The following is a 12,377-nucleotide window of genomic DNA, read 5'->3' on the forward strand; positions in this document are numbered from 1 at the left end:
GGGGAGAGAGGATAAGTGCGACCTCTAGGAGGCATGGTTCCAGGCAGGAGATCAACTGGACAATCGTAGTGACGATGAGGAGGGAGAAATTCTGCAGACTTTTTACAGAAGACATCAGAGAATTCCTTATAGAAGGAGGGAAGCGTCTTCAAATCTGACGTAGAAATATTCACCCTCTGGATGGGTTCAACAGGAAGGCAGTGCTGTTGGCAGTATGGACTCCAACGGGAAACCTGCCCCGAGGACCAATCAATGATAGGGTTATGCAGGCGTAACCAGGGAAGCCCCAAGACGACAGGAACAGAAGGACAGGAAATAATCAGGAACAATAACTTTTCTTTGTGTAAAGTCCCAACCTGCACAGGCAATTCCCCAGTCGTCATGGAAATAAACTCAGATTCAAGGGGTCTGTCATCAATGGCGGTTACTCGAAGAGGAGGAGTCAATGGAAATAGTAGAACATTCATATACTTAGCAAAGAGAGCGTCCATGAAATTTCCGGCAGCACCAGAGTCAATGAATGCTGAGCCAACAATGGTCTTAGTGGCCAGACGGATCTGTAAAGGCAGAAGAAACCTGTGAGCGTTCTCTTGACATTTGGGAACAACATCCCTCACATGAGACTTTCCCGGGTCACCTTGAAGAGGGGAACTCTGAGGCTTTACAGGAATAACACCCCTCACACGAGTCTTTCCCGGGTTACCTTGAAGAGGGGAACTCTGAGGCTTCACAGGACAAGAGTTGGCAAAGTGGGATTGACCACCACAATAGAGACAAAGTCCAGCCGTACGTCTCCGGAGTTTCTCCTGTTCAGAGAGACGAACTCTTCCGACTTGCATAGGTTCCTCCGGAGGAATAACAGAAGGCTGCTGAGGGGTAGAAGGTAACAGCGGTCTTTGGAAGCGAGGAGCCAACATGGGTTGAAATTTCTTGACTCGATCCCTATCAGCCTGATGTTCTCTCTGACGGGTGTCCACCTTGACAGACAAGGCAATGAGGTCTTCAACCTGCATGGGTAATTCACGGGAGACCAGGTCATCTTTGAGGCGGATAGAGAGTCCATTGTAGAAGGCAGCATGATAGGCATCATTGTTCCAACAAGTCTCTGCAGCGAGAGTATGGAAATCAATGGCATATTCCGCTACACTGCGATTCCCTTGGCGGATCTGGAACAGACGAGAAGCAGCGGTCGCCACCCGACCGGGAGCATCGAACACCGTCCGGAATTCTTGAAGGAAGGCTTTGGAATCATCTAATAAAGGAGATTCTTTCTCCCAATGCGGAGATGCCCATTCAAGCGCTTTCCCTGCCAGACGAGTGATTACGAAACCAACCTTAGCTCGCTCAGAGACAAATTCTGCAGGTTGCAGGGCGAACCGGATCTGGCACTGATTCACAAAACCATGACAGGCTTGAGGGTCGCCACTGTAGAGAGGCGGTGCAGGAATACGTGGACCAGAAGTGGAGGACTGTGTAGCCATGTCGGCAGCAACTGGCGTGGGCGTTGTCGGCATTGAAATAGTCGGCGTCAGCATGGATAACTTTTCCAAAATCGCCTCCAGCGTGTGTCCTTCAAAATTTTGCCGAGCTTCGTACGCCTCCATGCGAGTATGCAGACCTCGAAAGGCCCTGCCGAAATCTGGCTGAGCTTCCTCAGTGGGATCCATGGCCCAAGAATAATCTCAGGGAGCCGGGAGCTCCCTCCAGGGAGGTTGTCAGGATCAAGGAGGAAGCCCTCTTGAGGGAGCAAGGTCGCGGTATCCAAAGGGTTAAGCAGAATCAGTAGTAGTGGTTACAGGCAGGAGTTAACGAGGGCAGGCAGATCAGAATCAAATATCAAGAGTTCAGGCAGGGGGTCAGAACCAAGGCAGGAGCTAGAAACAGACTGGGAGCTGGAAACAGGCTGGAAACAGGCTGGGATAAGGCTGGGATCAAGCTGGAATCAGGAAACAGGAAACAAACAGGAACCCAGGATTAATGGCAGCAAATCCTATTCTTGGGCGCCGTCACAGTGTTTTGGGCGCCCTTTTATGACGAGATCCCGGCACCAGTGATGACATCATCATGCAGTAACGCTGCAGCCATGTGTTCAGCATGGGCGCCGCCATCTTGGATCTTCACTGTGACCGCCGGGAATGTAAACAGCGCCGTGGAGTACTTCTGGGTCGCGTACTTCTGGCAGTCCTGACACCTCCAGATAAATAAAATGAAACCCCCTATCTGAAACCATTACAGTGCAGCAAGGATTTTTAAGTCATGCAGAGATTTACATGACCAGCATATAATACTTATTCATTGACTAGAATTTACTCAATCTGGCATTCTCTCATCAAATGACTCATAGGTTAGTATTTTTTTTACCCGTAATGAAACATTTCCCCGCATAATTGTGGATGTGCTCCAAATTGCATCTGCTGCAATGACGTCTTATGTTTTAATATGGAAGCAACTATATTCGCGTTGTGATGCAAGTTGCATCTAGTATTTTCAGAGTGAGGGTTGAATCAGTTCTTTAGTGCTTTTTTAAAACATCTCTCTCATACATTAGAAATGATCAAATGATTCTATAATGCTGAAGTATGATCAATTGCCACCAGACTGTACAAACCCATCTTGCCCGTGATAAAAGGCTCCAGAGCTAAATGAAGGGCACTGGCCATTAATGAACCTATCATTTCCCATGTTGTTTGTGTGGAAGTTAAAAAATCCTGTATCACTACAATAAAGCCTTTGGCTGGTAAAGTCAGGCGTTAAATCTGTTTTATCCTGACACGTGAATGGGCTAGAGTTTAAAGGAAAGAAACATTTTAGTCACGGAATCATGTTGCTGGTCTTATTTTCTGTGAGAAATGCACAGATATTTGCAACCTTAGGACCACTTAGTTACACATTACAACATCATTTTCATGGGTGGAGAGGGAGGAGACATTTTTCACCAGGTTTTGCAGCAAAAAAGACGCCTATAAACTCAAATTGGGGGAAACAATTAGTCATCCTTTGTCATTCTTTGACTTCAATGCATTTGGCAAATTTGGCATTTTGTGAATTTTCATTGCAGCGAAACAGGTCACTAGCCCCAGAGAACATGAAGGACACAATCATTCCCACATATATGAATTAGCTAGGGCCTGGGTAATTCATTCCAAATTATAAATATTACATCAATAATACATGAACTTTAGCTTTATTTGAAAAACAGGTTTCCTTACCTTGACACTGAGTTGTGGATTAATGAAGGTAACATCTTCCAGGGTCAAGAGAATTTTGTTTGGGCCTCTAACTAACTTCATTTTATTTATACGGCGCCTGGAAAAACAAATACATGTATTTGTCACATGTTGTTACTAATTGTCTGCAGCATTAAAAAATACACAGGAGATACTACTACTGGTATAGAACTCTTAAAGTATTAAGGTTACTATATAGGGTCATTAAAGGTTAAGAATAACATTATTGTCATTTACGAAAAACAAAGCAGTGTGCAAAGTTAAAAAAACAGCTCCAATAAGCCATTGTTTTGCCCACTGCCTTCCCATGTCTGTTTAAGAGCACAGAGACCTGCGGCTGCCCTGATGAATACAGTACTTATACCTAGAAGCACTATATTCATGAGGGGCAGAGGGAGAGGGACATACCTCCTCTTTCCCTTACTCAATAACTAATTTGTGCTTCATTTAGAAGAGGTTAAGGAGCTGCAGAGGCCACAGACCACAGACAATGAGGCCCTGTACATACCACTTGCCCTATGGCAGGCAGCTAGGACAGGACTGGCCTGTAGCCCCGATGTAGGCATGAGGAACAGAGTTCAGCTAGATGGGGAGGAAAAACGCTGTTTCAATGAGTACTGAGAGGAGTACTGTTAAGCCTCTTAATGTTCTTGCAAGTCCTCCCCCATTCTTTGTAAATTGCCACTTATGAATTTCAGTTTGTAGTACTTTTCTTGTTGAGTACATGTGTTTTTAAAAATGAAAAGTTACTATAAACAATACTAGGGTGATTACAATTAACTTTATAATAAGCTTTATAATGGATGACAAAATAGGTATTATGTACCCAACATTAAAGAGTAAAGGCTAAACAGATTCCAAGTATTTTACATTACATCTTGCCCTACTTTAGTAAATTAGCCCTAGGATGTGCATATCCTGCCTGATTACAGAGTAGAGTGTATTTAATAAGACCAACCTTATAACATAAGCAAGTCCATTTATAGAGATGATGGCAACACCAATGCAGAGAAAGACCATTAATGCAAAGACAGGTTCAATGCCTGGGGAAGAAAGATATTTATATTTGTTAGACCTGAAAAAAATATTGCTTATACACTACACTACACTACACTACAACATCCTCTTGAGCAGTTGTGTGTTGAGCAGAAAATGAGCCTGCAAACAGGATTTACTTGTGCTTTTGTATATCCTTATTTGTATCAGGCTATCTGTAGCAATGTTCGGGACCTGGTGCAAAATAGACTTTTCAGATGTTGTCAGTGTTTGCCCCTAGTGTTGTCATCTTACCCTAGTACCTCTACTATGTTGCTACTAGAGATGTCGCGAACTGTTCGCCGGCGAACTTGTTCGCGCGAACATCGGGTGTTCGCGCTCGCCGGAAGTTCGCGAACGTCGCGTGACGTTCGCCATTTTGGGTTCGCCATTGTTGGCGCTTTTTTTTGCCCTCTCACCCCAGACCAGCAGGTACATGGCAGCCAATCAGGAAGCTCTCCCCTGGACCACTCCCCTTCCCTATAAAAACCGAAGCCCTGCAGCGTTTTTTCACTCTGCCTGTGTGTGCTGAAGAGATAGTGTAGGGAGAGAGCTGCTGCCTGTTAGTGATTTCAGGGACAGTTGAAAGTTTGCTGGCTAGTAATCGTTTTGATACTGCTCTGTTATTGGAGGGACAGAAGTCTGCAGGGGTTTGAGGGACATTTAAGCTTAGGTAGCTTTGCTGGCTAGTAATCTACCTTCTACTGCAGTGCTCTGTATGTAGCTGCAGTGGGCAGCTGTCCTGCTTCTGATCTCATCTGCTGACTGCTGCAATAACAATAGTCCTTGTAAGGACTGCTTTTATTTATTTTTTTGTTGTTTTACTACTACTACTACTACTACTACTATAAGAGCCCAGTGCTATTAGTCTAGCAGTGTTGGGGAGTGGGACTGGTGTGCTAATCTGCTGCTCCTAGTAGTTCAGCAGCACCAACTTAAATTTTTTTTTTAATATTCATTTTTTTTTTATTTTACTTTTTTTTATTTTACTACCGCTGTAGTAGTGTATACGTTGGCCTTGTAGGCATTATTTGCACACTGTTTTCTTCAACCCGCCATCGAGCTGTGTGACCTTGTTCACATTCTGTCTAAATATCCATAATATTACCGTCTCCAGAAAAAACACCGGAGTCACTTTTTTCAAGCAGCCATAATATATTTTACGTAATCCGTATCCACCGCTGTAGTAGTGTATACGTTGACCTTGTAGGCATTATTTGCACACTGTTTTCTTCAACCCGCCATCGAGCTGTGTGACCTTGTTCACATTTTGTCTAAATATTGATAATATTATCGTCTCTAGAAAAACCACTTGAGTTACTTTTTTTCAAGCAGCATTCATATATTTTACGTAATCCGTATCCACCGCTGTAGTAGTGTATACGTTGACTTTGTAGGCATTGTTTGCCCAGTTTTTTTGGCCACAGCCACTGAAGCACAGAGGCCAGAAAAAATATGCCATATAAATGCTGAAAATAGTCATTTTTTGCCATACGTTGACTCAACGTATATGGCAAAAAATGACTATTTTCAGCATTTATGTGGCATATTTTTCTGGCAACTGTGCTTCAGTGGCTGCAACCAAAAAAACTGGGCAAACAATGTCTACAAGGTCAACGTATGGCGAAAAATGACTATTTTCAGCATTTATATGGCATATTTTTTCTGGCAACTGTGCTTCAGTGGCTGCGTCCAAAAAAACTGGGCAAACAATGCCTACAAGGTCAACGTATGGCAGTTGTTTAAAGAGAACAGTAGATTACTAGCCAGCAAAGCTACCTAAGCTAAAATGTCCCTCAAATCCCTGCAGACTTCTGTCCCTCCAATACAGAGCAGTATCAAGCAGATTACTAGCCAGCAAACTTACTATCATCTGTCCCTGAAATCACTAACAGCTCTCCCCCTACACTATCTCTTCCAAGCACACACAGGCAGATTTTTCAGATACATTTTTGCCCTTGATCCCCCTCTGGCATGCCACTGTCCAGGTCGTTGCACCCTTTAAACAACTTTAAAATCATTTTTCTGGCCAGAAATGTCTTTTCTAGATGTTAAAGTTCGCCTTCCCATTGAAGTCTATGGGGTTCGCGAACCGTTCGCGAACCGCTCGCATTTTTGCGCAAGTTCGCGAATATGTTCGCGAACTTTTTTTCCGACGTTCGCTACATCCCTAGTTGCTACGCTTTCTTCCTACTATTCTTCAGGGTCACAAGCATTCTGGGTACTCTTTACTATCTTCCTCTCAGCAATTTGCCTCCCTTCATGCAGGAGTCAGATTTCAACAGGTCAAATACATTGGTGTATGCTCCCTTTGCCTAAACAATGCAAACTGTTTATTTCAGAAAACGAACCGAATTTTTCATTGATTGATTACATAGAAAGTTTCTAATTTTTCATGCTAGTATTACATTTTTATTTTCAAGATGGATTCTCATAAATATAATCTTCATTTCATGCAAATAAGAAACTGAACATGGTCAAATACAATTTCTGTACCATTTGTGAAATAATCAAGTTACTCTATAGTATCTCCCTCTTAGAAATCTGTCTCTCTACATGCAGGAGTTGGAATCACATTGTGATTGACAGTTAGGGGCACATTTACTAATGGTCGAATATCGAGGGTTAATTAACCCTCAATATTCGACCCTCAAAGTTAAATCCTTCGACTTCGAATATCGTAGTCGAAGGATTTAGCGCAATTCGTTCGAACGATCAAAGGAATAATCGTTCGAACGATTCGAAGGATTTTAATACATCGATCAAACGATTTTCCTTTGATCCCAAATTGGCTAGAAAGCCTATGGGGACCTTCCCCATAGGCTAACATTGATGCTCGGTAGGTTTTAGGTGGCAAAGTAGGTGGTCGAAGTTTATTTTAAAGAGTGCTTCGACTATTGAATGGTCGAATAGTCGAATGATTTTTAGTTTGAATCGTTCGATTCAAAGTCGTAGTCGAAGGTCGAAGTAGCCAATTCGATGGTCGAAGTAGCCAAAAAAAACTTGGAAATTCGAAAAAAAAAATTATTCTAATCAGTCACTCGTACTTAGTAAATGTGCCCCTTACTGTAGGTCTAATACCTCATTGGCATGTGCTCCTTTTGCCTAGACAATGTGCTATAGCTAACTGTCTTTCAGTATAACTGGCTGGCAAAAAAAACTGCACGTGGAGAGGCAGGTTGATAGTGAAGAGTAAATTTATTGATTTATATTTAAAAAGTGTCCTATTTCCATGAGATGACATTTATATTATGTTTCCATTTTAAGGATACTTGCTTTTAATTCTGGTTTGAAAAAAAGAACACTGCAAAGTTGCATGGATTACATCTGTCAACATCTGTCGCACCAGTTTTTAGTTTGTCACAGAATTCTACTGACCTGCTCTGTCTGTAAATGCACACACTTGCTACCTTAACGCTTTTTGTTAGGGATGCACCAAATCCAGCATTTAGTTTTGGGTTTGATTGAAGATTAGCACTTTTACTTGGCTAAATCCTATCTGAATCCAAAAATTATGCATTTGGTACATCCCTACTGGGTGCTGTTACTTGTTGCATAGCTGTAAGCATGGGGTGTGCACTTTTCCACTCCACCTTGATATTTTTTTACATTAACTTGTGGTAGGCTTCAATATGCTAGCACAATTTGCTTTTTCATACACAAGGGATAAAAAAGCCACAATAACTCGAAAATAACTAGAAAATATATCTTTATATATCTTTATAAATAGTGTTAGGGTAGGGACACACTGGACGATTTGTCGCCAACGTTTTTAAAAAGCAAATCGCGGCGACATATCGCTCATTTTGTCTCTGAACAAAAACAAATGAAAGACGCCAGCTCTTGTGCCCACAAAAATACTCCAGCTAAAACCTTTCAAAGTCATGTAAAAGTCAATGGCAGATGGTCTCTTATACAATTGGAAGAAGTTTTTTGCCTTTATGAAGTTCGAAAAATTTGGGCAGTTTGACACTCGTTTACATTCAATAATCCGAAAAATGTGTGGTTTCCGTTTAAAAATCCAAATAATTCAAGTTGCTGAGGAGACAATTGGAAAAAAATTGCACAATACGAATTGTTGGATGATTTTGTTGATACTTATCCCACAATGTTCAATGCAAATTGTTAGTAAATTAAGCCAGATCGTGCTTTTGAGTTAGGTCGAATATTTTTATTATTGATATAATGGAACAAAATTTGACTTTTTGTAAATAGCCCCCCTAGTGTTGCTGCTAATTAGATTTTTGAAATTTCTTGTATTAGGTCTGACACTATTGGACAATGTCGTATTTTGCCCACTTGCATCAGATGTGAAGTTTCCTTCTGCCCCTTATTCTGTTCTGGAGGGATGTGGAGGGATGACTGGGTTTATGTTATGAAGGATTATCAAGATTTTGTAGATTAAAAATAAAAATTGGAGTTTTCCAGCTTCTGTGAGCAAAATGTGCCTTTATCCCAATTCTAGGCAGTGACTAGAAGTATGTATTTCAAGCTTTTTCTCTGTTGAGAGATGAGTTATACCAATTTGCATTGGCTTCTCCAATGGAGCTGTAAATGGGGCAGAAGGAAGAACCAGGGGTCACTGAAAATATGGGGCTAATACCAAAGGGACCAACCATGATCTCACCACAAGGTTGTCTTTCAGTCAATCAGGCCGTCCTTGTCCAAAAGCCACCACAAAGGCCTCATTATTTCTGGCAGCAGTACTGCATATCACATGGTAATACAGTTGCCCTGGCATATCTGTATGAGGCCGAATAACACTGCAGCCATATTACTGGGAACATCAAATACCTTCTGAATCATCATCTAGGATAGTGTTGTCATAACACACAAGAGAATCATTCTATTACTAATAGAAGCGAAATGTCTACACCAGAGCCTCATCTGCCAGTAATAATATAATATAAAGTTAGTGCAATGCTTACAAGGACCTTAGTATTTAAATAGCAGTTAGTTGGTAGTTATTAGTAGCTCAGTCCAAACATATAAAATGCGAAACATGTGTACTGGAAGTTTATGGAAATTTGGCTTTAGGTTGAGTTAGTTGTGGTATGGGAACCGCCACCAGGAGTACATGGGATTTGATCTTAATCATTTTATAATATGACACCTTGCTGGATTCATACTAGATGATTGTAATTTTATAAGGCCCTCCAGTCTAATGCTTTTTAAGTACATAATGAATACAGTAATGTAAGGGTATTTTGTCTCACTACTTCTAATAATACATTTATGCATCTGGTCTGGTTTTATATGGATGTGTGTACCTCCATGTGTCATAGTAATTTTCATTTTTTGTTGAAAACTCAAGGCTTTATGTGGTTATTTTTTGTGGTTATTTTTTGTGGTTTTATCACTGCCTATATTTGTAGGCATTTTTTCAGAGGGAAAAGCACCAGATATACATGCCCAATGTCCTGTTATTAATGGCTGGCAGAAAGAGGACATTCCCATTAATTGTCTTGGCCAATTTCCCAGGCTTTTCAGTTAATGGGTGAAATATCACTGCAGTATAACTCAACTGATTTCACTTTTCCACACTTAAATGAACAGTCATTTGACTAAATGTGTTTGAGTATGTATAGACCCAAATTTCAGGCCACAGAGATATGTATTAATTGTACATCATATAACTACCTGAGGCTCACTGAATAGAATCCATTAATATTGGAGTAGCAATGCTACTTATCAAGCTCTGCATAAAAAGTTCTATTTAACAGGAGGTTGAGCAAGTAGATGAAGCTATGTGATGGATAACTGCGGACTGTAAATTACATTCCATATGATACCACAGAAGTTATCATACCATGTGATTTTTAACTATAAATTGCTTTATAGTGAAATTGAAAATGAATAATAGAATGCACATAGAAATGCTGCAATAGTTACTATTCATTTAATTGGAAAATGTGTTTTCATAAAATGTGCATACAAAGAAATATAATACAATAGACTTGTATGTACTAAGACATGACTAGAAGAACAGAAGAGCTTAACACCAGCTTTAGGAGAGGACAATATCTCAAAGCCACCCAAAAAGTCTCCTTAAAGGATGTCATTCCTGTTTTAAGCAGAATTCTTTTGCTGGGGAACTACTTTGCAAAGGGGCAAGGCTTTTACAGGTTAAGCTTATCATAGGATGATTTCAACTCATGGGAGGACATTGGTGCATACCCTTTTTTGCCTCAGTCTATTGACTTTTACACTCTGGCCATTTGGGACTTCTTGGTTTGTAAAGCTACCAAGAACTTGTTACAGAATATGTTTGAACGAGGACCAGCCTATGGACATTTAGACTATAGAAATCTGGAGTGTTGTATGCATAATGTGCCATGATTTTGCTGAAGGGGAGTGAGATATATAAAAGGGGTTCAATATCGAATCTGCCATAACAGGGACATCACCTTAAGTTTTATCAAAGCCTGCAAAGAAATGCTCAACCTCAGTTGAAAAGGGGAAATGCAGTGATCCACGAGAAAATAAATGCCAAAGCAACTTTGTTGAACTTTATAAAAACATTTTCTGGGGATGTGGCAAATATATCATTACATTTGATCAACCTGGAAGGTTTGTACATTTCTATAAAGAAATAATTGAACAAATATACAGAATGATTCAGTGATAATAAGGGCTATTCTGTACATGTTATAATCTTTTTTAATAGGTGACACACTTTTCCTGTATACATTTTCACATGGATACACTGTGAATAGGCAGATCTCACCTTCCATTCTGCAGTTGAAAAAATGATGTATTTTATTAAATGCAGTTGTCACTATGCTTCTATCAATAATAATATTGCAATAAACACATTTCCAATAATTCATTCAACAACTTTACTATCTTAGTGGGATCACTAACCCCTGTTAGTTAGAGCCATGGGCACCATAGAAAAGCAAATCCCCTATATGCAAAACCAGTTGGCAGCATTTAATTGTAAACATCTGATTAGCTGCTACAGGGTAATGTCTTGGTGTACATGGTCTAAACTTTGCTGCTTTTCTAGTAACCTACAGCAACCAATTAGCAGATAACATTTATTAATCAGCTGTTTGAATAAACACATCATTTTACAACACACAAAAGTGTCTAATGTGCTTAGTGATTACGATTGCTCTCCAATACATTAACACACATTGTATAGAAGACCATTATTCAACCCAACAGCCTTTGTGACATGCTTTTTGAGCTGCAGGCCACTTGAGAGGACTGTTTCTAGTTAGATTCTTCTCTAAGTATTGCATTAAAAAAATCACAGTATTATTACATAATTACATTATCCAATTGTCTAATAGTATCCTGTAAACATAATTTTATCCACAGCACACCTTTATTTTCTGGTTGTAAGGTTTACTGAGCTTGCATGCAGCAACCTTTTGGCACAGTTTGTTATAATCCCATTTTGAACAAGAACATTCAATCTTGATATCCACGTGAGACTCAAGTTACTTTTTCCAATCATTTCCATAACATTATTTCAGTGATTACCTTTAAAATACCAGAAAACAGCGACAGCCCAATTTAATGAAACTGTAGGAAAAATGTAGTTTCCTGTAGCTATTCCCTGAGTTGTCACTGTTATGCTGGAGAGTCATGGTCAGACTTCCAGGGGCACTACTTGGAAGCCAAATGTAGCATGCAATAATGCTATTTAAAAGGGGTGCTCACACCCATACATGATTCATTCAACTTGTGGATTGTACCTGTTTTGAGCATGGTGATGAACTGTGCATAATTGATCTCATGGACGGTAGTGAACTTTGGAAGTATAGGGCATTTTGCACCACAAATGGGCTTTACTGTCTACAAGAGACACATGAATGGCTGTACATCCTTGCTTTTTGTAGATCACAACATTTAACATATACAGTATGTAGATGGTGTAACTCTACTGTCCAACTGTGAGGTTCATTTTCATACTTGCCATAAGCATGCTGTACAGCAGTAATCACAACTTTGCAGCTGATCTTTATTTTCTATTTGCTTATATATATTTATTATTTTAATTGTTCTCCTTTTTTCAATTATAATTATATATCTATATAATTAAAATAACATATCAATAAATACTGGTAAAACTTTAGACATTTTGGGGACCTGAAAAATAATTTG

General features: G+C 40.0%; 1 protein-coding gene across 1 annotated transcript in view; it reads right to left on the reverse strand.

Annotated features, from left to right (window-relative positions):
• Window positions 1-12,377, reverse strand: part of gucy2f.S (guanylate cyclase 2F, retinal S homeolog) — a 57,120-nt gene that overhangs the window by 27,323 nt on the left and 17,420 nt on the right. The window contains exons 5-6 of the mRNA XM_041574927.1: window positions 4,186-4,270; window positions 3,210-3,306 (exon numbers count right to left, since the gene is read on the reverse strand). Of these exons, the coding sequence (XP_041430861.1) occupies window positions 3,210-3,306; window positions 4,186-4,270 (182 nt within the window). The remainder of the gene's footprint in view (window positions 1-3,209; window positions 3,307-4,185; window positions 4,271-12,377) is intronic.

This window comes from Xenopus laevis, chromosome 8S (genome assembly GCF_017654675.1).
Source record: "Xenopus laevis strain J_2021 chromosome 8S, Xenopus_laevis_v10.1, whole genome shotgun sequence".
Lineage (NCBI taxonomy): Eukaryota > Metazoa > Chordata > Amphibia > Anura > Pipidae > Xenopus > Xenopus laevis.